We start from the raw sequence: 25,469 nt of genomic DNA on the forward strand, positions 1-25,469 counted from the left end.
TGAAAGGGGGTAATATGTTCCTGTAAGCCTTTCCCAGGGCCTGGGGCAGGTCCAGATCTCCTGGCCCATGTCTGCAGATACCATGATGCCCACCAAGCCCAGTGCAGCCGGGCAGAGGGGACTGGGGACAAGGGATCCAAACTCGGCCTGCTCTGGTCTGCCAGGTGCTGTGCTGTGCTCGCTGCCTACGCTGCTGCTCTCAGCCACTGCCCAGGCTGGCTAGGGCAGAAGACCGCTGAGCCAAGCTCATCAAGTTTGCGTGGACACTGAGGCAGGTGGAGAGGGTCTGTCTGCAAGATCTGCTCGGCGCTGGGGTTTATCGGCCTGGCACAGAGTAGGCAATTGAGTAGGCAATTCTCAGAAACAACTTGCCTGATTCCTTGCCGTCTGGTGGAAGCAGCCCCTGGCTGGATCACATCCAGGCCTTGGTTGCAGGTCCCTTGTGATCCCTGGGAGTAGTAGGTACCAAGTCTGTAAGGGTCCCGGGGTGACACACCCCAGGTAAGCCTGTCTAGCCAGGGCGCAGGTCCCACCACCTGGCAGTAGGCCAAACCCAGAGCCTGTCCCAAAGGAAAGTTAGTGTCTGCCTCTCAACTGTGGAGGGCAAACTTCAGAAGGTCACATGCCCATGTACTGTTCCACTTCTTGTACCTGGCTTCACTTAACCAAGGTCCTCCAGGTGCATTTGGCTTGTCACCAATGACAGGATTTCATCCTCATGACCAACATTTCAGTGTGAGTGAGAGTTACAGAGTTTATGAAGAAATGGAACTAAAAAGAAAAGTTTGCTAGTGCAAAACATTGCTGAAATCCATGAACAGCTTTTTGACATTACGCTTTTTCTATGAATTTCTAGAAATTCCCTGGTATAGGTACCTTTTAGTCACCCACTGTTCTCGAGCCTGGCCCCACACTGAACGCGCCGCAGTGCCCCAGGCTGCAGGGGTCTAGTCAGTGCGCTACTTCCATTTCCCTTGGATATTCTTCTTAGGACTGGATTTTATGGTAGTTTTAAATATTTCTGAGGAACTTCCACTGTTTTATCCAGAACTTATAAAGAACTCAACTATAATCCAATTTGAAAGTAGGCTAAAGACTTGAGTAGGCACTTCTCAACAGCCCACAGTTCTGAACAAAAAGTTTAGCTTATGTGTAGTCATCAGGAAATCATGCATAAAATTCAGATTTCAAGTTTGTTTTGAAACGTGATAGATTTTGGCAATACTGGGCTTTCATTCTGACATGGCAGTCGTGGCTCCTGCTGGCCAAGAATTTGACATCAATTCCACCCCCAGGTTGGCTGAAGCCTTGGGACCAGTGACACTGTGGTCAGGTAGTCTGTAATCTCCAGGTAGTCACACACACCCCTTCCATCGGCTGCTCCTCTCCCTAAGTGGTTGCAAAAGCCAGGGCTGTGCCAGGCTGAAGCCAGAAGCCAGGTGGTCTCTGCCATGGTGGTACAAGCCCATGCACTTGGCCACCTGCACTAGCAGGGAGCTGCATCAGGGGCAGAGCAGCCAGGACCTACCTGAACCAGTGCTCATGTGGGAGACTCCAGTGTTGCAGGTGAAAGCTTCACCCACTGTGCCACAGTGGCCCCTATCTGCTACCTTTTGATAAAGATAAAATTATTTCAAAACAAATTTTGTTCAAAAATTTTTATTTACTATAAAGACAAAACACCAAAATAGGTACAAATACTATAAAATTGGTTCAAGGGGGTAAAAATTTTAATTAAAATATCTTGATATATTTAAAATAACAAAGGATACATTTAAGCCAAATTTTCTTAACCCAGAGATTTTTTTTTTCTGTTTTTTTTTTTTTTTTTTTTTTCCTGTAACATTTGCTTACACAGTAAGGTGCTAATAGAAGTTAGCCCTTAAGCCCTGCAGTCTTAGGAATCATAGTCACACAGCAAATAGAATATCATTGTGAAAGTGAACTTTGGTAGAAGAAAAATCTATAGGACACCTGAGGTAGTAGAAACTGGAATTAACAGCAGTAGACATTATTTACAACTTGAGTACCAAATAACATTAAGAACACAAAAATAATTACACGATTTTCAGTCCAGCTTTGATCCAAAGAAAATAAGAATATTACATCACATTTGCATTGAAAACAAAACAACAAAACACCACAATTACCAGCAAGCTGAGGGAACTGCAAACAAACTCAAACCCAAGGGATTTTGACAAGGAGAGCCAGTCTGAGTTTGAAATGTGGATGGGTGTGGTGATGTACAGGGTAACACTGATTCGCTGAGGTTCCTCAGTTTCTACAGTTTACATCTGTGCCAGACGCAGCACCGTCTGACCAGTGATCTTCCAGTACACAAATGGCAAGAGTGCATCCTTTAAAGCTTGCACATGGGAGTTGGAGACAATCTTAGTAGAACTGTGAAAATTCCAAGTAGTCCAAGAGGGAAGAGTCAAGTACAACACATACACAGCTAGCAGACTTCACATTTCTGCACTATTTTTTTTAACTCTTCAAATATTGCCAATCTTCCAAAACAAAGGAATGTAAAAATTTACTAAAACACATTCACATAAAAAAAAACAAACTGCCTTTTAAAAATTATATGCAACATATCCCTGTAAACTTATCTTGTAATTGTAACTTATTTTACTTCCAATTTGTGTTGTACATTTTAAATGTACTCTACGTAGCTTATTTAGTTTATCCTGAGTCTTTGAGAATAACCAATTCTATTTCACACTGGCTTCTGAAGAGTTAAAATTTCTCAAAGTTGTATTTAAGAGTTAATCAGTACTTTGTTTAAAAGACTCACCCAAAAAGCAAGGCCAGAGAGGAGCTGTCCCCCTTGAGGAGTCCATGCATCTGAATTCTACTCCAGACTAAAATCAGCAGGTCACTGTGCAAATACAACTCCATTTCACTTTGTTCCGAACTATACTTTCCAAGTTCAAAGCCAAAAATTACTGTTTAAAAGAATTTTTCAAATGGTAATTGGGTAAATTAAAGTTCAGTCCCCTTTTCTTGGTATTTAGCAACCAGGCCTACGGTCAGATGCACAGGAGGACGACAGCAGCTGCACGTGACGAGAGGAAAGGAAGACGAGTGGTGTGACGCCCTGCAGCCTCACACGAGAAACCAGACATCTGGGAACTAAAACTCAAGGTAATCTTGACCTTGGCCTTGAGCTGCAAGCCAAAGAACAGCTGATTTTTTTGTTTGTTTATAGTTAATCTGCACAATAAAAACAGTATCTGCCTCAATGTAGGTAGTCCTTTATTCCAACTGGAAAAACAGAATTAAATCTGATTTTTAAAAATTCTTGCAGTAGCAAGATATTAAACTCTAGTTCACATCTAGTTCTTTTTTTTCCTGGTTTGAAAAGATCATCTTTCCCTGAATATAAAAGAAAACTGAAGGTGAAATGACTATATAGAACCATAATTTCCAAAAACGAAATGAATGGGCCAACAGTAAAATGCACAATGAGCCACAACTGCCCAGGAATTAAAAAATAAAAACAAGGTCAATTGTGGCTCATAAAGAAGTTACCAGCTCTTAGAGACACATGCGCTGACTGCTACTCACAGCATACTCCGGCTGGAGGAGACAGATACGCTCTTATAACCAGTGACACTAACTAAATGGAGCTGTGGAACCCCTGCCGCTTAAGATCACTACATGAAATGGAAGTCATTGAAACATTAAAATTGCTCCTGAGCCCCTCAGCTGCTAATATTGCTGAAAAAGTGCTCCAAAAAATAAAATTAGGTTTCCATTACTTAGTCATGCAGACTTCACTGCTATCCTTTTCCCCTAGGGCCAGTTCTTTGAAAGGCACGGCTGATAGTTTCTGCACAAGTTGTGGACTTTTGCATATTGAGCTTAGCTACAGATGATTTGTCAATCACATACTTAGGTAAGGGTTCCCCACTGGCCTCGTGCGTTGCAGCCTGGGAGCAGGAAGGCCAGCCGGTTATTCGCGCATTTCCCCACAAAAGTTCTCCTGTTGCACGTCCTGTCTCCACCTTAGCGGATCTGCGTCACCAGCTACCAGGAGGTGCGGAAGACGGGATGCTTCAGCAGCTCTCGCGAGGGAGGTCTGTCCTGAGGCTGCAGCTCTAAGCAACGCAGAGCCACATCCCGCAAGCCGGGAGACAGGTGCGAAGGGATGGCCGGGGCGGTGGTGGCACTAGCGATCTGCAAGAGAAAGGCAGAGGGCTGAGACGGACCTAGCCACGGACAAGTACCTGTGCGGAGTTCACGGCCTCTGCAGATGGAAGCGCAGGAAGGGGGTCTGCCTGCTCCCAAGGGGCCCACAGGAAAGTCGCCCACTGGACGGGTAGGCCTCCTCTAAAAACCCTTTAACATTTAGTACTTGAGTGCTATCTCAGTGAATGAGGCTAAGTCCCCCAAATGACGGGGTAACCAGTGTTTACTCAAACGGATTCTCCTTTCCCCTCCTAGGTGGTCAGTCTTTTGGGTTCCATTAAACAGGACCATTTTTTATTTCCAGTACAGAGACGGAGTGAGAAAAACTAAATATGTCCAGTCAATCCAAGGATATCCACACCACAGTTGCATTTCTTCAGTACAGGCCAAGTTCATGGTTATCTATTACACTAATGCTCATAACGAAATCTAAACTAGCTAGGGCACCTGGCAGTAAGAAGGGAATTCAATTATCCACATACTGTAAAACTAGAAGGTTGCTGGTGCTGATTTATAAAATGTAAAATACATATCGAGTGAAAAGAGCAAGACAGTTAAAGTGATCCCTTCTGTAAGGAGTGAACACTGGCCTTCCCCCAACCACAGAGAAAACACAAGAAACACACACAGTAGGGCTGCATTTGGGGAAGAGAAGGATTGCTGCTTTTGCTTTTTATGGTCTGTAAGATGTGTATATAAAAGCGTATCCGTATATCTTGAAATAGGATACAGACCTTTTTAGAATTTTTTTTTGAAATTTTAACTTACATTTTGGAGTTTTCTCATGATTTGGAATGAGCAGGTAGGCTTAAATGATTTAATCTGTAACCTGTTCATCAGAAAGCTCTTCGTGCTAAAAGCATTGATATCTATATTGTTTCACATTGCGTGGGTAATTACTTTAATGCTGGATAACACAGGTAGTTTAGGTTTGGGAGATTACAAGCAATAGTGCAATAGATAATCCTGAACTTGACAACTTTCTACAGGTTAAACCTAGAGGAAATGTCTAACAATGGGCAGAAGCATATTTAAAATGTTGGCACTATTACCAAGTCATTCTCTAAACTAACACGCTATAGCAATTTAAACTACCACAAATAGAGTATAAAAGTGAGAACGCTGTTTCTCTATTTGATTGTTTTCAAAGACCTTCAAGTACTTACTAGAAGTTAAGCAAACTGAAAATGCTACAGTATAATCCTTTTAGCTCTATCTATGAAACAAATGCAACAAAATCTATTAAAATGAGACTGTGCCAATTTGAAACACACTTCCCATTGTTTCCAGGGTGTCACTGAAACTCTGGAATAACACCACACTTCATTATTTACTGAGCATCCCCTCTGTCCAGGAAGGAAGAGGGACTCGGCTACGAATGAGCTCAAGGACAGCCGGGAAACCAACAGAAAGGGCGTCGGCACCTGCTGAGGCACCCTGGAGGCTGGGAAAGGGCAGCCAGTGAGTGCGGGAAGAGAACACAGCATGGATGTGGGCCTTGTGAGCAGGGGGTCTCTGCCACAGGGGGAAGAGTGATAGAGAAGTCAGAGGTGGCTGAGGCCAACACAGGCACTTGGCCAAGTGGAGGCGACTCGGGGCCTACTGGTCTACCTGTTTACCTTTGTGATGGCCAACTGCTGCATGACTCTGCCGCGGAGCACACAGAAAGTGGAGTGATGACAGGTAAAAAGGTAGAATTTAGCAACTGACTTGGTTGTGAATTTAGATAAAACTCATTTACCATTTTGTTTAGTGAAAAGTACATAAAAATCTTCATGTTTTTAAAGTGATAAGTATATAACAAATTCAAAGAAAAAAATGTAACTAAAAGATGTTTTAATTTTGGTGAACAAATTGAAATACATAGGTTTTTTTTTTTTAAACAATGTGTTTTCCATGAACTTACTGAAGTTCCCTTGAGCGTGAATGATGATTCATGTTCAAACATTCAGTGTCTGCAATGACTTCACGGAGTATAGCTACTTCAAATAGTGAGGACTGACCATACAACCACTGCTACTGGCAACACCAAAGTCCTGGGGAGGCATTTACTGCAAGGGAGTTTCCCTTTACGTTAGGTTGATAGTTAGGCAGAACCTGTGAGGAACTGCCTCCTGTCGCATAATTACCTTAAATATCAAAGCAAGATGATTGGAGTGTTTTTCTGCATTCCAGGGTGGTTTTGCACAAGCCATTTCTATAATAGCGCAGCCAACACTCCAGACGTCACAGCTCCTCCCATACTGCTGGCCTCTCAGTACCTGAAATAAAGCAGAGGGAGTTTGGAAATGAGACTTACTACAGTTTTTTCTTGTGGTTATGAATACTAGTTTTTTAACTTCCAAGCAAAACAGTGGTACCAAGAGCCACGGCGTGGACTGCATTCATAGAGGACAAATATTTGAGAACTGTGAGATTCTCAAGCAGGGTCACACCGCAGAATTCGGAAGCAGCCTGTGTTCTTGGCAAATCAGGGGACAAGAGGAAAACACGTGATGATTTCACGTGCAGGTGACTGGCCGTGCTGGTGCAACTTCTGCTATTGATAAGACTGAGCCCTCTGCTCGTCCGCCTTCAGAAGAGGGAAAGTACTACGGCTCCGTGTGTGCACTTTGGGCTTACTACAAAACAACTGCTACTAAAAACTCAGCAACTCCTTGTTGGAAGCAATCTTGCAGCCAGTCTACTAAAACCTAACTTCTGGAATTCTGTCAAAGCAATGATGGAAAAACCTAAAATGAGGAATATTACCAAAACCTTATTTTTAGGGCTACGGGATTCTAGCTGGTGAGCGCAGATGGGGGAACCACTGTGTACTCACAGGTGTAATGCTGTCACACAGAACCCCGAAATACTGTCATCACGCTCGCGGCTGCTTCTCACCTCAGGTGCCATGAACGCAATTGTGCCCAGCAACTGTCCCTGAAACTCCCCTGCCCCGGTGCCTTTCGACGCCAGGCGGGCTGCAGCTCCGAAATCTGCAATTCTCAGTCTCTGGCCCGTGCTGTCAATGAGCAAGTTGGCACCTGTCGGGAAAGAGCAAACGAACCTGGATGTTAAAGGCAAGGAGAGATGAAGAACCCTAGTGTGACTGCACCAAGGGAAAGGAGCGGACTACATGGCGCAGGCTCAGACCAGCTGTTACTAAAGGGACACAATCTCTTATAAAAATCTAGTTCCAGAGGGAAAGCCTGAAGAAGAGGCCTAAGGTAGTGTGAAAGCTTAAGTACTGGAAAGCCTTCACAGAAACCCTTTTCCCCAAATTTCAGTGTGACTTAGTTTTGAAACACAACTGACCTAGACCAATTCAAATTGTATGCTACAGTTAACTATAAAGGTATCATGGAATTACTTCAACATACTGTCAAATACAAGCTAAAGAGATGCATGGACACAAGCCCAATGCTGCTCTTAACAAAAATAAACAGCTTATAATTTTCAAAATGATTTTTTGTGAAAGAAGTTTATGACATTCCAATTATTCTAAGTAAAACCAAGAACACTTGGAAAGTCAGTGCATCATAAGGCTAAGAAAGGGAATGGGGGGACTTTCTTTTCTTCTGCCATCAACTAGCAGTAAAGCCGTGGGAAAGTCGGCTTGACACACGGGTCGTAATCCGCTGTAGAATTGTGAAGGTGGACGACGGGACACCCAGAGCTCCTTTCGGTTCTAACATTCTAGAGACAGACAATCCCATACTTGGACCTTTGCTAGTAAACTGAATTTCTAAGCTTAAAATCACATGCTTCTCCTTATTGTCATCTCATTGTCATCTCCTTATTGTCTCGCACCTTTGACATCTCTGTGAATGATCTGGTTTTCATGGAGATACGAAAGGCCACGAAGTAGCTGTTCAGTGTAATTAATCACTACTGATTCCTTGAATGCTCCATATTTACTCAGCAAATGAGCCACAGATCCCCCTGTGTAAGAAATACAAAACAGTAATAATTATAAGCGCAAGCCAGAATTTGAAGAATTCATTACGCTCTGGTTTCTTAAACTTACTACTACATTTAAACTTGCTACTGCTGCATTTAACTTACAATCATATTTGGAGTGATGTATTTATATCCTATGTCAGAAGTGAAACTAAAATAACCCATTCCTGTGTCATTTCAAAAGTCTAGTAATTGGACTTCTTTTATCATTTTCAGGTTGTTTATTTTTACTTGCAAAGTCAATTTACAGAGAGAAGGAGAGACTGAGAGCAGCAGCTCTTGGATCTGCTGGTTCATTCTCCAAATGGCTGCAAAGGCCGGAGCTGAGCCCATCTGCAGCTAGGAGCTTCTTCCAGGTCTCCTACATGGCTGCATGGGTGCAAGAACTGCATTCCCGAGCTACAAGCAGGAAGCTGGAGTGGAAGTGGGTAACTGGGGCTTGGACTGGTGCCCACATGGGATACCAGCGCCTTCAGCCCATTGAACCACCACACTGGCCCCCTTAGGAGACATTTTCATGGAACCCTCGTGGAACAAGTTCACTTGAGGGCTAGACTACAGAATGCGTTAAAATTGAACAATTGTGGATGCAACTGTTCCTGCAAAGTACAATTCACTCCTGTCTTCTCAACCAAAATATACAAAATATGGGCACTGGGCTCTTAGTTTTGGCTGACTCTCTGGGAGAAAACAGGTGATGGCTCACACAGCTGGTTGCCCCAACAAGGGACCTCTGGCTAGAATTTCTGGCTTCAGCCCGTGGCTGTGACACTCGGGGAACAAACCAGAGAATGGGAATTTGCTCTGGGTTTGAGTCTCTCCCCCCTTTCATCTCCCTCTTTGCAGTTCATATATTTGGGGTGATTCACTTTTGGAAATCGAAACTATGTAACAGAAAAATTTCCCCTAGACTTGACAGCAGACAGTCCAGTCTGTCCACGGGTCTCTGTAATTCACAGCCTGCACACCTGCCATCCACTCGATGAAGAGGTTGTAGTTGCTCTTCTCGCACGTGGCGCCCAGCATCCTGATGATGTTCGGGTGACTCAGGTGGCTCATCATCCGGATCTCCTCTCGCAGTGCTTCCACCACCTCCTCCTGCTCAGAAGATGTGTTTCGGACATATGTCACCTGTTTCAAAGAAACATTCACAAATTGGTGAATTCTGATGAGATGCTACTCATAATTCTCATTTAACAATCAGATCGAAAATGGACAAATCCCGATTAGCTGTACCATTTGTATTCATGGATGCAGGGTACTTTGTCAAAAGAAGCCAGGTCAAGTGCTCTTGGACAGCAAGGGGCTGGTGTTGTGTAGTGTGTAAAACTGTCACCTGCAATACCAGCATCCCTTCTCGGAGTCAGTTCCTGTCCTGGCTGTTCCACTTTGGACTCAGAGCCCTGCTAACGCACCTGAAAAAGCAGCAGATGCTGGCCCAAGTGTGTGGGCCTCCCTGGCCCCCACGGGGGAGGCACGGATAAACCTCCTGGCTTCGGCCTGGCCCAGCTCGGGCTGTTTGCAGCCATCTAGGGGAGTAAGCCAGTGGATGGAAAATTCCTGTCTCCCTTTAAAACAAACGAACCAGAACTCCTAGGACGGCACTATTTTAGTAAACTGCTCAGAGGAGTGTGAAAATCACACCTACAAAGTAAACACAGAATTTGTGCTAGTTCTGGTGCTTTTTAAGATTTTTATTTGAAAGATCTACAGACAGAAGAAGGGTGGGAGAGCGAGTCCGTGCACTTCCGCCTGCGGTGCACTCCCCATGGCTGCAGGGGCCACAGCTGAGCCTGTCTGAAGCAGGAGCTCCTTCCAGATCTCCCACGAAGGTGCAGGTGCCTGAAGACTCGAGCCATCTTCCCTCTGCTGCTTTCCCAAGCCATAAGCAAGCAGGGAGCTGAACTGGAAGAGGAGCAACTGGGACACGAATGGCTGCTCACATGGGGAGCTGTGTCACAGGAGGAGGAATAGCTTGTTCTGCACCATGGTAACCCCAGCAATGTCCACTTGGGAATTTAGGTTTCCCAAAAGTTGGAGAAAGTATGTATACACATAGTGTTATCCCCTTATTCTTTTTTAGCTGCTCATGTGTTATGTGTTATTTCATAATATGAACTAGTTTACTTACACGCTCACTAGATGTTTACCTGTTTGACAGCCATCAACGTTCCAGTTCCCACATCTTGAGCTTGGTAACAGGAAGAAAATGCTCCAAGGCCTATCTGCTGGCCTTTCAACCATTCAGTGTCTTCTCTGTATGGTTGTTTTGCTTTGGTATGTCCTGGCAGTGTTTCTGGTGTCTACAAATTAAATGGAAGAAATCTTTACTGTTAAGTTAAAAGAATAAGGTTTTTAAAGAGATGAGCCCAGCAAAAATATTTCTCTTGTTCAGTGTGGGTTCCCAAACCACCATCATCCTTGACCTCTATGGCCACTGTTGGCAACTGCTATCTAGCGCAGCAAAGGTCACCATTATAGAATCACAGAAGTAATTATACAGCAAAGTTTAGACTAACGCCTTAGAAATCAGGAGCACTGCTGCTTAAACAAGACCAGCGTTATTCGTTAACTGTGCGTGAAGAACTTGACTGCAATGACTGAGCCCTGGTAAAGGCACAGTCCCCGCCAGCCTCCCCCAGAGGCTCTCCACTTACGTCCTGCTGGATGATGATGATGTCCTCGCCGTTCTCCACCTGCAGCTGAGGAACGATGGGGAGGGCATCCTGAGACGCTGACATTGCCATGGCGATGGCTAACGCTTCTTCCTCCTCGGCTTCCATCTTTTCTTTGCACTTCTGATTATGATTCACATCATCTTTGTAGGTGTCGTCATTTTCAGCCTTTTCCGGAGAGAGGACAGCGACTTCTGACTTAAACGTTACTGTCGTGTCGCCTGAAGGCATCGAGGCTTCCAGAAGGTCCTCAATGCTGGAGTTCAGCTCAGTGTTGACATCTAGCCTGCCCTTCTCCTCGACTGGGGTGAATACCGTCTCCTCACTGGGGATAAGAGCGTTCCCAGCACTGCTGCCGCTGCTGCCGGAGCCGTCCCCACACTTGGCAGTGCCGTTCAGATCAAGTGTCATGCTGTTCGTGGTGGCGTCTCCCTGCTTGCTTGTGTTACCTGGGGCAGGTCGAGATGGCTTTGGCCTGTGTATATTACTGGAGGGCAGTGGTCTTGATTGAGTAAAGATTGGGGAAAGTTGATCTGAGTCTTTGTTTTCACAACAGTTTCTCTGGAATTGCAGAGAGAGTTTGCGCTGTGTCTGAGGAGATGCAGAAGGTATTTTGCAGGGAACGAATCCCTGCGGCCTCTGCTTGGGGACGTCTGTGGCAGTGCCGGCTGGGACCGACGGGGCAGACGACGATGGGGTGGAGGAGGCTGGGAGCACTAGCTGCGAGAGATGAGACACAGGAGAAGAGTTCAAACACTGACTATGGGGTCTGCCTTTTGTCTGAAGCACTGGCTTTGGTTGTTCCATTGTTGCTGAGCCAGGAAGTCCCACTGAAACACTGGCCAGTCTGTCACAGACGTCCTCTGAACTGGCACTCAACTTTGTAGCACACAGTCCTTTTCCAGTTTTCTCTAGGTGGGTTGTGCGCTCTGCGGTTGCTGGATAGCTGTTAGGGGCGGAGGCCTGCACAAAGCCGCCCTGTTGGCCACCCAGGGAGTCTTCGGCACCCAGCTGGATGGCTTCGGCAATCTCCACCTCGTCGGCAATGGCCATCAGCCGCCGCCGCATCCTGGTGAAGTGAGTCGAGCTGGAGACGCTCAGCATCTCTAACAGCTTCGAAAACACGTGGGGCACTGCTGTCACCATCCTCGCAGAACTCAGATAGATCCTCCGGGAGAGCTTGCCAACCATCGAGTGGGAGTTATCAATGGACTGCAAAGCAAAGGCTAACAGGGACAGCAGCTTTTTATACCTGAAAGAGAAAAGTATGATCACCACACAGGTTCAAATGACTGAAAAAATACACACACAATACAAAGTTCCAATTTAGTCTGTGTACATCACAAAGCAATTCAATTTTACAAAAGGGTCCTCAGATCTGACTGAACAGTCGAGCTTACAGGCTCTTCTGGCATTTTCCATAAAATACTAGAGTATCGGAGTATTCTAGCCATTGCTCTATGTAAATTCTGAGTCTTTCATAATTCTAAAATGTGTCATTCTTGAGGAAGATGAGGGGTTGGTGGGAAGAAAACATCCAAGGCAAAGCTACCTGATTTCCACAGGCTCAGCTTGTGAGACATCAGTACTGACGATGTGAGGATAAAATTCTGCAGGAAATTCTAGCAGCAGTCTCTCTACCAGAGAAAGGCGGCCCAGGAGTTCCTGCCAGTTGTTTGATTCAATTTGGCTTCCAAGAATACAATTTAAGACATAATCAACACCACCAATGCCAATGGATCCTAGTAAAACAAAGGAAAGCAAAAATAATATTTTAAAAGCAAACAAAACACGATTAAATATTCTAAGGCCAACAAAATACAGTACAATTTCTATTTGTTTAAGAATCTCACTTTGATCTAATTCAGGTCTCTAACTGGGCTGAGTGAAATCAATTTATACTTCAGAATGCTGTAACTGCCCCGTGAGATTATGAGTTTAGGCTGCTGGGGAGGCGGCGGGGGGGGGGGGGGTGTGCTGTGCTACTGTGGGGTGAGCGAGGATTACCGGCTTTCAGGATTTCTCTGCCGACCGCCAGCTCTCCCGCTTGGCCTTTGCACAGTTCCAGCAGTGTGGATATGGACAGCTGACTCGTGCGGCTGGAAAAGGAAGGAAAGCAGCGTGAGGCTTGGGCCGAGCAGAACCCGTCCGTCGACAGCAGCACAGGAATGTCAAGCTCTGACCAAGCCGGGTTTCCCGAGGGTTGACTTTTTACCCCTGAAGCCTCATCAACAAATGCCACTGGAAAGAACACTCACCGTTAGATCTAATCATGTAAGTTCAAGCTTACCTGCTACGGTAGCACAGCCTCTTTAGTGCTAGCTTTTATGAAGTACTGACTTAAATATCAAATGAGATAATATCTTACTAAAAAGGATGCAGCTCCTGAGGTTTTCATTTCTGAACTTCAACAAGAATCTCTTGAAAAACAAAACCTTTCCATTCAAATCCCTTCAATTCTCTGAGCTGGTCAGAATGAGCTGCCAATATCCAAATGAAAAATTTAAGTATTGTCATTAAACTGAGATTGTCTAAATAAACAGCCTAATAGATTCCAGGAAGGAGCAAACACAACAATGCTGTGAAAACATTGAAATTCTCAAAAAACAAAACCAAAAAACTATTCTGATATTGAAAATGATACTTTTCACATGCATTTTACAAAATATTTGTGATTTTGCTTATTTTATTGAGTTATAAGGTATTCTCTGAGCAACAAGCATTTTTCAGTAGGTAGCTTTCTGTGGGCAAAACAATGGCGGGCAAACATAAACTTTATGAGAAAAGTTACTAGTCTGATTAGTTTTTGAGGGTCTCAACAATTAGCTAAGTCAACTTGGGGAGGACAGGAACGCACAGGGAGAATGGGTGTCATGGCAGAGGCCACACCAGGAAGACCCAACACTGGACAGCCAGGATGTGCTGGGCTGCAGGGAAGTGTGTCACACCTGTCTACGAGGGCCTGCCCACTGAATGAGGTGGCCTTTTCCTCCTGCTCTGAAATTGGAACACCAAAGGTAAGCACTGGCTTAGGAAGCCTGGACAGGGCTCCATTTTACAGCCCCAACCTCTATTTCACCGCCTCACAGTTTTCTTCCTAGTTAGCGTTACTTTGTTCCTTGTTAGTCTCCAAGGATATTTTCAGAAATACATAGATTCCTTGAAGAATTCAAGAAAAACTCTCCTTGCAAGAGTAAAACAATAGCATCTTTTTGGCTCCTGATAGTAATGACTGGAAGATGTAAGGATTCTACTAGTAATTCATCTTCCAAGGTCAGATTCTAGTTTACAGATACATTTATTAATGTTTCCCTCAACTGGATTTCAGATTAAGAACGTATTTAAGAGAGCTGGTCACTAACACAATAATGGTTGTCAGGCTGGCTTTCGCTCACCACTGGCTCTTCCCTCTAGGGTCAGAGATCGTGAATTCTGAACCCACGTTACAGAACAATATTCAGCTGTAAATACGAGACAGGGCCTTGCTGGAGTGAGGGCCCCTCGGGAAGGCCTCACCTGTTGGCATCAGCACACTTGACCAGGATGGTGTCGACCACGGGCCGGAGAAGTCTCTGCAGCTTGAGTCTTTCTGCCATGCTGTGACAGGGGGTATACACCAGCATCGCGCGCAGCGTTTTCTGGGGAGGAAAAACTGCAGGTCAGTCTGGGTTTAAAAAGCATTGCAGATCACAGACTACTCTGAGACACTCTGAGTAACAATAATGACAGTGATGGAGCTTAACCAATGGGAAACAAAACAAAACAAAACAAAAAAACTGACACGTTGAGATTTGATCATTGTTTACAACCTCTGTCTGTATTCTTGGGGAACAATGTTTTTCTCCACCCTCCTCCCCCCAGTTTGCCATTTGTTGAGTTCTTTACCTATGGAATGCTAATCTGGTGATTGTGAAGTGAACTTAAAGCATGTCATTGTAAAAACTAATAAAAAAGGAAGCAGAAGGAAGGAAGGAGGCAGGGAGTGGGGAATGTGGGCAGGAAGAATAGGGTGGGAAGTACCACTGCTCCCCTCAATTTGCATTGAGAAATACATGAAATTTGTTTACTACATAGAAGTACAACAATTTAACATATTAAAAAAAGAATAAGAACTTATAATGGCAAGAAGAAATAGCTGAATAAATAAAAAAATGTAGCAGAAAGTATTCAAATTCAGTATTTAAAAAACACTAAATTTGGCTAATAAAAAGAATTATTTTTGGGAAGAGAAGAGGAGCCACGCCCAAAGAGCTCCTGATGACCAATGCTGGAATCTTCAAGCAACAAAATGAATGATGGCTGACCTGTGAGCTACAGAATATCTGAGTGTACATTAATATAAATTAAAACCTGGACAGATACATAAAAGGGAAAGAGACAGCTCGTTATGAAGAATCTCAATTGACAGGGAAAGAGTGAGGACAATAGATTCATCACCCTCAAGAAGACCAGTTCTATTGGGGTGGTAACATCTGCCCTACGTCAGATGTGACAAATGCTGACATTAATGGACAAAATTTCAACGAGAAAGAGAATCTGTACAGCCTCAAAGATACCAACAGTAAGTTTACAGCAGACACCAGACATCCCACAATCCGAGAGCATGAGCCACATTCCTGTGCCCAGAGAAGGGACCGCCCCCGCCGCCCGTGGCTTTCTTGTGCAAAGTGTGAAGTACTCTCAGTGTACCCATCACATATACCCACACGGACAGGCACTCCACTCCAACTAGGTATAGTTCAAGAGTGCCAGGTCATAAAGACAGGCAGAGGCGTTGAAATCACAGATGACTAGCAGCAGACCAGGGCAGGATGATTGTAATGTGGGAGTCTGCACAGGATCTTCAAGCAGAAAAAAAAAAATGGTGGGAAAATTAATGAAATATGAATCAAGTTTGCAATTTAGCTGTAAAGTATATTGCTGACCCAACCGAGAAGACTGGAATAGGAATTTGGTAGCACACAATGATGGTATGAATGAGAACATGCAGGTTGCATTGAGATAACTCAGAAGCATATATGTTTGACATGTGCCAAGGAAGTGAAGACCAAGCATCATGATACCTAGATAAGACTCCCACATGGTTCAGCAAGGAATGATACATGGGGAGGGAAGTGGAAGGAATAAGACAGGAAAAAAGGGTGGGGAAATGGTGACGAAAATGAGAAAGGAAAGCTCTGAGAGCAGAGAACAAGAGGCATCCTTTAGAGCGCCCAAGCTCCTGGAGCTCCCAGGCCAGTTGACGGACAGCCTGAACCTCGGATGGATAACCAGGGAGTGAGGCACTAGATGGCATCTGTAAGGTGGGTGACATGGCAGGAGGAAGGGGTCACCACTGGCTGGGAAAATGAGGGATGGCTCCCAGAAGATGGGTTCTCAAAAAGAGAAACCTGCCAGGTAGTCAAGCGTGCCTAAAGGTTTGTGCTGTGAAGAGCCGGAAGTAAGAGGCCAAAGGCTGAGTCAAAAATTCCACAGTATGCTCGTCTCATATGACTGATAGAAAAACGGGCACATCTGGGAACAATGCATCCTGCCTGCTGCTCTTACAGATTCACAAATTGTTTCAGCTTATTTCAGGGTTCCTAAAAACTCACTAAACAGACCTGGTCACCTTTGAGTAATTTTGCATTTGATGATCATAACTAAGAGAGGGGTGGGGTGGTGTGGTGTGTGTGTATGTGTTCAGCGAACTTCTGAAAACCCTATAAGACTTCTACAGAACATGATGTATAAGATCCTTAAGTTCTAGAAGGTTCTAATGGTTTCTAATTCAGGTGGTGTTTATATGCTACCAGTAACGACTGTATTTTCAATACTGCACCAGGCATCATGCTTAGAAGTTTCCACATCATCTTATTTCACATTGAAAAGCAAAAATATTTTCATTACTTTCAAGGCGAGAAAATGAAAGTGTAAGACAGTCTGTGGAGTAACTCTTGTAGAGTCCCACTGCCAATACATGGAGAATCAGAAGTTAAGTCTAGATTTCTGAAATCAACTGAATAGCCAGATAGGTCAGGTGAGACCAGAGCTGAGCATGCCCAGGTGGCCCACGTCCCTAACCTCCAGGCTTACTATCCCCTAAGGAGAAGACTTAACAAAGCACGCACCAGCAGATGGGTCAGACACAAAGATTGTGTGTCTCAGAAGGAAGCTTAGAGACTGAGGAAGTGAAAGAGACAGGTACCAGGTGAAGCAGGGATTCTAAACTGGGGTGCCCTACTCAGTAACGTTACCAGGAGGTGCCACTGCTGGCTGGCTGGCATAACTTGGGGACAGAGAGGTTAAGGCAGGAGTGCATCTGGCATGTACTGGGCAGAGGCCATTAGTGGCGATAAACACCGGACAGCCCTTGTAGCCGCACCCTAACCTCCAACAAATACATATCTGGCCAAGGTGCACACGCTAAGGCTGCCCTAAAGAAGCCTGTGAGCTGGACAGGAAACATCCAGCCGCAACAGCCTCCCCCACTAGTGGAAGGCAATTGCTCCCAGACTAAAAGTAGGAACAAGTCAGCAGTCCCAGACCACAGCAGGTTCTTCTGTGGATCTGCTCTTGCATTTCCATAAAAAAATGCTTATTAAGAATCAGGCAAAAATGTTTCTTAAATTCTCTGAGAAGTCAATGGATATCAAATTAAAAAAGAAAAAAAACAAAGTCAAAGTAACTGTGATCACTTCATCCCAAAAGGCATTTGGGAGTTTTGACTTGATCATGTGTAAAGTGGCTGCTCAGGAATACGCAGAGATGCAAACAGCAAGACACTCTGCTTGAAGAACAGCAAAGAGATGTAAGAAAACCTGACCACATTCAAATCAGCAGCAAGGGAAGTCAGGTGGGAAGCTGGTTAAACCGAAAAATGTCATCTCCTGGGATTCTGGGAGAGGAACTTTAGATTTTTCCAGAGTTCAATTTGGTAATGTAACTCTATTGTATTTGGTAAACAGTATATGAAACAAGCGGCCAAGACCCCCTCCCCATCCCGGCCCCAATTAGATGGTTAGGGAATAACACTACTTACTAAAGCAGCAACATACACTTTGTAGACAGGGTCGCCGCAGACCACTGACAGGACGTTGCAGCAGGCCCCCACCACGTCCCCGGAGACGCTGGCCTGCGGGGATCCGCTGGTGGCTCCCACGCTTGGGCCACTGCCGCTGCCCCCAGAGTTTCCAGTGCTCTCCCCGTTCGCCAGCAGCAGCGCCCCACTAACATCATGGGAAAGACGCCTGAGGGCCATCTCTCTGACATTCCAGTTTCGAGAAAATAAGCAGCCAACGAGCTCCATTCCAAACACCTGGGTCAAACACACACAATTTAGTGGAAGGAAAACTGGATAAAGCCGCCCCATTTTAAACATGATTTTTGATCACTACGGAAGAAAGGCCCTTTCCTGACCTCGTCATGCACCTGCAGGTATGTGCAGCAAGGAAGAATTGCACACTCAAGTTCACCTGAGAGTTCTCACAAGTCATTAACACTCATCCAAGGAAAATGAAGAGTGAACTCCATTCCACTGAAAAATGAGGAGGATACGTGCATGCCCAGGTCTGGGCACCGTTCAGGCTGACCCCTTCAACCTCCCAAAGAAAACACTGCTGGGATTCCCTCACAGAGAAGCAGCCTGGAGCAGGAGTTATAAAAGCCAAACAGAAAAGCACCAGAAGGCAGGATCCGAGAGCAACAGGCACCATTGATAAATCAAAAGCAGTTGTTTGTTTTCCATTAGACAGAAATGGCCTTAAAAAAATCCTACAAAACAAACAAAAAACCTAAAATAGCCAAATATGAGACTACAGTACATGGAGACAAAAAGTCCAAAACTAAAAAATGCTTGTGCTCAGAATAGCAAAGGGTTGTGGGATTCCCTAGAATTACCGAGCATGTCCTTAACTTGTCCTGCCAGAGGCGAAGGAAAGAGTAAATGGTCTTGAGTTTTAGCTAACAATTAGCAAAAAGTAAGCTTAATATCCAAGGTAATTTATCATGTGAAAAATGTCCACATATTAGAGTTGGGGAGAAAATTCTGGGGAGCAAAATGACATACTTAATTATTAGACAGCGGCTCTAAAGAAATGTCAGTGGGACGATGATGGTCATGAAGATGAATTCACATGTCTCTTCCCAAATTTAACAACAGTCTGTGGAATTTAGTAGATTATTGGAAAGAATCATTTTACTTCTCCTATTGTCTACTAAAGACACTCCCTGGTCTTGGATCCTACAGTTTTCAAGCAAGGACTAAGCAGTCAAGAAACCAACAAAAGCCCCTACGTTACTGAAGTTAAAGTGATTGGAAGAGAACAGTAAAGGAACAGAAACCATTTTTACAAATGACCATGATCGATGTTTTTCTTACTCACCACTTGGTGGTCATTTGGCATCACTATTTACCATTAAGATTCAGAAAGGAAAAACTGACAGCAAAAAAGCAACAGAAATTTCTGGCAAGAAGGGAGTGTTAAACATCAGAAAAAACATGGAAGGATTTTAGTTTCTGTCCTGGGATAACTTGTTAGTTCTGTTGGTTCAGAAAGATGTTTATAAACTGGCAGGTAAAATTACAAAGAACTTTTGAAGCTTAAACTGTATTAAAAAGCAGCACAGTATTAACACTAAACATAGAATTAAAAGTTTTAATGGAGTAAGAGTCATGTTAGAAGCAAGCCCAAGTGTTTTCTAAGTGATAAATAAGTAACTAAGGGGTCCGGCATATTAGCTGATTTCTCACTGATTCTCTGGGAAATGAACAAAAAGCCACGGACCTGAATCCAGGGCTCAGCTATATCTTTGTAAGCAGGTGGAATCTGCTGAGCTCCGTAGTGAGTAAGGTTCAAGTTGCTCTCCTGGTTCCTTCTCTGTGACCCACCCAAGGGTGGCTGGTGGATGGGCTGTGAGGTTCGCAGGGAGGAAGGGGAGTCCACAGGGCTTGATAATTCATGGCTGAAACAAACATCAGTAACACTGGTTAAAAAAATGCTGAACAGATTCACACAACTTTTTGAGAACACTTGTTTTTTTATTAAACACGTGAGTCATAGATTCAAAATTATTACCTGTAGAAATCATGGGATCGCCACTTAGACCTACAAAGGGGACATATTAAAGGTTCTCTATTTCTTCTACATTCTTCTGCCCCTGGAAAATGAAACAAAATAAGCTTACAAAAATGTAGATATTTAACACCAAATGTATGTGTAACTATTTGCAATGGTTAGTACAGAATTTGTTTCTGGGGAACCTCAAGAGAATATTTGTAAGCAGGCAAACAGCTACCTCACTAGTTGTGGTGACACACTGTTCACTCTCCTCCAAGTGCCCTGCCCGCCTGATCACCGACCTTGGCAAGGTCATCCCGACCCCGCTGCGATGCTGTCCCCTCACTGCACTGCCCTCCCAGGTCACCTTCCACTTCCTCGCCTCCGGGTGCGCCGGCCAGGCGGGCACTGTTCCTACCTCATCATTACCACACGGACTAGACGATCCTGACTTTCTCAGACACCTCATCTAGCAGCTTCTGAACTCCACAACCTGTCAGAACACCTCACCAAGGGCCTAGGTGTCTGACCTTCCTGCTGCTTCTCTTGCCAGTCTCCCCACCAGCCGTGGCCACGCTCCTAACATCCTAACTCTGCCCCGAGCCACTGTGCTCTCCGAGCCCAGGCAGGGAAGGTGTCACGTACAGATGGACATGCAGTGGTGGTGCAGCTTGTTCCTGCAGCCCTCCTCACACACCGTCAGGCTCTCCTCGTCCAGCATGCCCAGTAAGCAAATAGGACACATCTGCTCCTCTTCATCCTTTATGCTGCACGCAAGGGAAGCAGAAGCATTACACGCTCAAAAAGAGAAAAAGAATGCTGCATGCCAAGATCTGTATTTTAGAATGTGAACACCATAAATTCTAGGTATTTCAGAGTTCCTTTAAATTCAGTGCAAACACTCGTGCACGCACAGGAGGAGGAAGGCAGGGGTTTAGCCTGCTTGGCTATGAAGATAATTTAATGCCTGAACTTCAATCTTACAAAGGACATTTGTGCCTCAAATTCTGCCACTGTTCTTTTTAAATGAATAGACTGCTATTAGGTCTGACCATGAACAAACGTACCACATTGTCCCAGATCTATAGCTCATCTATTCGTATCCTGAATCTGAAAGATCATTTCACATTTTTTGTGGCAGTGTAGATCTGCCCACTTCTCTAGAATTACTTCTGAAAACATACGTCATGCTTTGAAAGCACATATATCCTTGTATGATTGGAGGTGTGTGTGATTAAGCACAGAACGCGGAGTTCTGCTGGCTTCATGTAGCTCTAGAAAGTTGTAGCAAATCAACAGTCATTTTACGCAGAGCCAGCCTAGACAGATGACTTTCTAACTTACATTTCTGGTTGAAAATTTCCATGACAACATAAAGAAAAGGCCCCTGTATAGTAGGTAAGCTGTCTCATTCATTTGTTGATGTATATTTGCTATCAATCTTTCACTGTAAAACCATGGGAAGTGGCCATATGTGTAAGGAATATACATTTCCAAAAACTATGTTCCTTTTTAAAAAACAGTACATTTGTTGCATTAATTAAACATTTTTTAAAATCTGCCTTTTTTTTCCAGAACAGCTATACAAAAAAGGAAATTAAAAAAATCTTATCATAAAAGTCTCCAAATTTTAGTAATTCTACCGAAAAAACCCTCAAAAAACAAAACTAGTATATTTTTTTTTTTAAAGATTTATTCATTTTATTACAGCCAGATATACAGAGAGGAGGAGAGACAGAGAGGAAGATCTTCCATCCGATGATTCACTCCCCAAGTAGCTGCAATGGTTGGAGCTGAGCCAACCTGAAGAAGCCAGCAGCCCAGATCCTCCCCTCCAGGTCTCCCACTTGGGCGCAGGGTCCCAAGGTCTTGGGCTGTCCTCAGCTGCTTTCGCACGCCACATCATGCTGCACCAAAACTGGAATTTTAAAAAAAATGTGTACTCTCTTATGTGAATAATTATCATATGTTAGCCTGTGAAAATTTTTTTTGTGAATATTTTCTTTATGCCTCTGCCCATTTATGTGCTAGGATCCTTGGTTCCCATTTGTAGTTTTATGGGTTTTTGGGGTAAGGTTTTGTTATTAAAAAAATTATTTTGGGCCCGGCGGCGTGGCCTAGCGGCTAAAGTCCTCGCCTTGAACGCCCCGGGATCCCATATGGGCGCTGGTTCTAATCCCGGCAGCTCCACTTCCCATCCAGCTCCCTGCTTGTGGCCTGGGAAAGCAGTCGGGGACGGCCCAATGCATTGGGACCCTGCACCCGCGTGGGAGACCAGAAAGAAGTTCCAGGTTCCCGGCTTTGGATCGGCGCGCACCGGCCCGTTGTGGCTCACTTGGGGAGTGAATCATCAGACAGAAGATCTTCCTCTCTGTCTCTCCTCCTCTCTGTATATCTGACTTTGTAATAAAATAAATAAATCTTTAAAAAATTATTTTATTTTTATTGCAAATTCAGGTATACAGAGAGGAAGATCTTCCATCCCCTGATTTCACTCCCCAAGTGGCTGCAATGGCTGCAGCTGTGTCAATCCAAAGCCAGGAGCCAGGAGCTCTTCCAGGTCTCCCACATGGGTGCAGGGTCCCGAGGCTTTGGGTCATCCTCAACTGCTTTCCCAGGCTAAAAGCAGGGAGCTGGATGGGAAGTGGGCTGGTGGGATTCAAACCTGTGCCCATATGGGATCCCGGCGCATTTAAGGCGACGACTTTAGCTGCTAGACCACCACCGCGCTGGGCCCGAGGTTTTGTTAAATTTTTTAAAAGATTATTTATTTGAAAGGCCGAATTATAGAAAGGAGAAATGGGGAGGGGGGAGGAGAGGTCTTCCATCCCCTGGGTCTCTCCCCAGATGGCCAGAGCTGGGCTTTTGCTGCCTGCCCAGACCACTAAAAGGGAGTCTGACAGGAAGTGGAGCAGTTAGGACTCCGACCAGTGCTCATATGGACACCAGCGCCACAGGCAGCAGCTTCACCTGCTATATCACTGCGTGGGACACAGTTTTATTAATTTTTAAAAATACTTTCATTTTGTTTGTCCCCATTTAAAAAAATTGTTTCTGAAATACTATTTAAAATTTTATGTAATTTTGGGCCAGGTCCAATGGCTCTATTGGCTAATCCTTCACTTTCAGCACCGGGATCCCCTACGGATGGGCACTGTTCTGTGTCCTGGTGGCCCCACTTCCCATCCAGCTCCCTGCTTGTGGCCTGGGAGAGCAGCAGAGGACAGCCCAAAGCTTTGGGACCTGCACCCGCATGGGAGACCCAAAGAAGCTCCTGGCTTTGGACTGGCTCAGCTCCAGTCACTGTGGCCATTTAGGTAGTCAACCAGCGGAAAGATCTTTTCCTCTCTTTCTCCCTCTCTGCAAATCTTGCTTTTCAATAAAAATAAATGTTTTAAAAAATTATATGTAATATGCAGAGAAATAGTTTCTTTTTACTGATTTTTAGTTTTTTTTAAACATAAAACAAAAAATGTAACCAGCCAAGCAGTACAATCTGACATGAGAAAATGGTATGTTTTCTGAGTTCTCTGTGGAGATATGGATGCACACAACCAACCCCAGCTGGCCCATACCTGAAGCTTTTGTTCCATACCTCCCTTCCCCATGTGAAGAGGGAATCTATTTTAACCTTGGCTACCTGGCTTTCAGCATTTTTTATTTTTCTGCAAAATGGAAAATCATAGAAATGTTGTCAATCAAAAGAAGAAAGGCTCTAGCCCTGGAATACAGTCTGGTCCACATGCTGGACTCTCCTGAGCAGACAGGTTGGAGAAGAGCCTCGCTGAGGCAGGGCCGATCTCCAGGCTTGACTGCCTGCCCTGCTCCCACAAGCTCCCAGGCCCTGTGTGGCTTAAAGCATTGCTGAGCCACAGAAACCAGAAAACCCTCAACTTCCCGAACAACTGAAAAAAAATCTGGAGCTCAGAAATCAACTCATTTTATCAGAATTGTAAAAATTTAAATATTTGTTTTCTCTAGAGGAAAACCTCTCTCTCTTCTCTTTACTAGGTGCTTGTCATGATAACAGCACTTTCTTACTGTTCCCGAATTTGAAGGCAACTACAATGTTTCAAGGGTTGATGGGATGAAGGTGGAACTAGGGTGCTTTGGGAAGGTCCAGGAGACATCCTCATGAGAGAAGCAGCTCTCCTCTTGGAAGCAATTTAACCCTGAAATCCATCAAGTGATGTCATGGATGGCAAGAAGAATTGTTATAACACTAGAAAAGAGAACACTTGACACCTGTCTCTCTGGGCTACATTTTAGATGCTTTAGGCATATACGGTCATTCTTGTAACATCAATTAGGCAGTGGGAGACTGAGACGTGCTGTAGATTTTAAGCAGTAACTGTGATAAACAGCCACTGTACCTTGACTTACAACTAACCAGTCTTCTGAAGAGCCACGCCTGGGTTCTCACAGGTAAAAGAACCAAGGTAAGAATTCCCTCGGGACAGCTGTGAAAGCAGCAGTCACACAACACAAAGTGGGCTCTCTATCTGAAAGTGATTTTGAAGAACCTTCTTGTCCTATATAAAAGCCTTGCAAACACTTCCCATTCACACAATGCCTCAGCTGCATCATCCATAAAGAAAGACTATCCACCAAAGTGGTTCTGAGCACTGAATGAAACAGTTAACAGGTGCTTGGCTCAAAGCAGTAACTAACTGATACACACCACACAGTCATTTTCTATCTGCCACTCTACTTTTCTTACCAAATGGACATTGTTGTATTAATATTCCTGTTTTAACCTAGTAGCTTTGAGGACAAAATGTCCACATTTATTCTCAGATGACCTTAAATATTTTTTATCCTTGATTTTAACCAGAGAGATTCAATAATTGCATCAAACAGCAAGATATAAACATTACCCCTAAAATTAAAAATACTACATTAATGGTTTACATTCCTTAAAAAAAAATACTAACCTGTTTTCTGAACTAGATGTAGAAGTACTAGATGATGACAATGTATGAGAATTTGACATGCGTGAGACAAACTTCTGGATGGTGTTACGAGATGGGGCTTTGATCCTTGAGCTACGTCTACTGTGATATTTCTGGAACAAACTCTCAACCTAACGTTGGAAAAAGACAGTAACAATGATATTTTTACCATAGTTATTTTGCTTATGAAGAACTCTGTAAGTTGAATTCTTCGTTTGTATATGCATTAAGTTTTTGATAAAGCTAGCTTCAAAAACAGAAAAAATACAGTAGACAGTCTTTTTTTAACAGTTCAGTGTTTACTGTTTTTTTTCAGACTAGGAGAAAAACAAAACATCACTCAATAGGCACAGGAACCATTTGTAAGTGTCTTATGTAACCTCACACCTTGAAAACATTGTCTATTTAAATTCTGTGCCCATGGAAAATTTTCATAAGTAAGAATTTGTTGGCAATTTTACTCTGAAGCATATTACAAAAAAATTACCTCAAAATTCTTTAAGGTTTTCCTCCATAACATTGGGTCTGAAGGTTCTAGTTGAAATACCCGGAGCATAACAAATAACAGATGAATGCAGAATGTTCCACGCCCGCAGCTGCAGTTCTGAAGAGTTAAAAAAGACCTACAAATTAATAAATCTATGATTCTATTAGAACTTGAATATTTA

The 25,469-nt window shown here is 44.1% G+C and overlaps 1 protein-coding gene across 2 annotated transcripts in view; it reads right to left on the bottom strand.

Annotated features, from left to right (window-relative positions):
• Positions 1 to 3,143: 3,143 nt before the first annotated feature.
• The window catches only part of MAP3K1 (mitogen-activated protein kinase kinase kinase 1), a 75,215-nt gene continuing 52,889 nt past the window's right edge, over positions 3,144 to 25,469 (bottom strand). For both annotated transcript variants that reach the window (XM_004583803.2, XM_058680191.1), the window contains exons 5-20: positions 25,289 to 25,405; positions 24,784 to 24,932; positions 20,495 to 20,616; positions 19,868 to 19,949; positions 19,577 to 19,754; positions 17,833 to 18,108; positions 14,328 to 14,449; positions 12,819 to 12,910; positions 12,364 to 12,553; positions 10,794 to 12,063; positions 10,287 to 10,439; positions 9,105 to 9,267; positions 7,987 to 8,118; positions 7,078 to 7,220; positions 6,324 to 6,455; positions 3,144 to 4,182 (exon numbers count right to left, since the gene is read on the bottom strand). In XM_004583803.2, the coding sequence (XP_004583860.2) occupies positions 4,033 to 4,182; positions 6,324 to 6,455; positions 7,078 to 7,220; positions 7,987 to 8,118; positions 9,105 to 9,267; positions 10,287 to 10,439; positions 10,794 to 12,063; positions 12,364 to 12,553; positions 12,819 to 12,910; positions 14,328 to 14,449; positions 17,833 to 18,108; positions 19,577 to 19,754; positions 19,868 to 19,949; positions 20,495 to 20,616; positions 24,784 to 24,932; positions 25,289 to 25,405 (3,471 nt within the window). In that variant the 3' untranslated portion in view covers positions 3,144 to 4,032. The remainder of the gene's footprint in view (positions 4,183 to 6,323; positions 6,456 to 7,077; positions 7,221 to 7,986; positions 8,119 to 9,104; positions 9,268 to 10,286; positions 10,440 to 10,793; positions 12,064 to 12,363; positions 12,554 to 12,818; positions 12,911 to 14,327; positions 14,450 to 17,832; positions 18,109 to 19,576; positions 19,755 to 19,867; positions 19,950 to 20,494; positions 20,617 to 24,783; positions 24,933 to 25,288; positions 25,406 to 25,469) is intronic.

The sequence above is a fragment of the Ochotona princeps genome, chromosome 23 (assembly GCF_030435755.1).
Source record: "Ochotona princeps isolate mOchPri1 chromosome 23, mOchPri1.hap1, whole genome shotgun sequence".
Lineage (NCBI taxonomy): Eukaryota > Metazoa > Chordata > Mammalia > Lagomorpha > Ochotonidae > Ochotona > Ochotona princeps.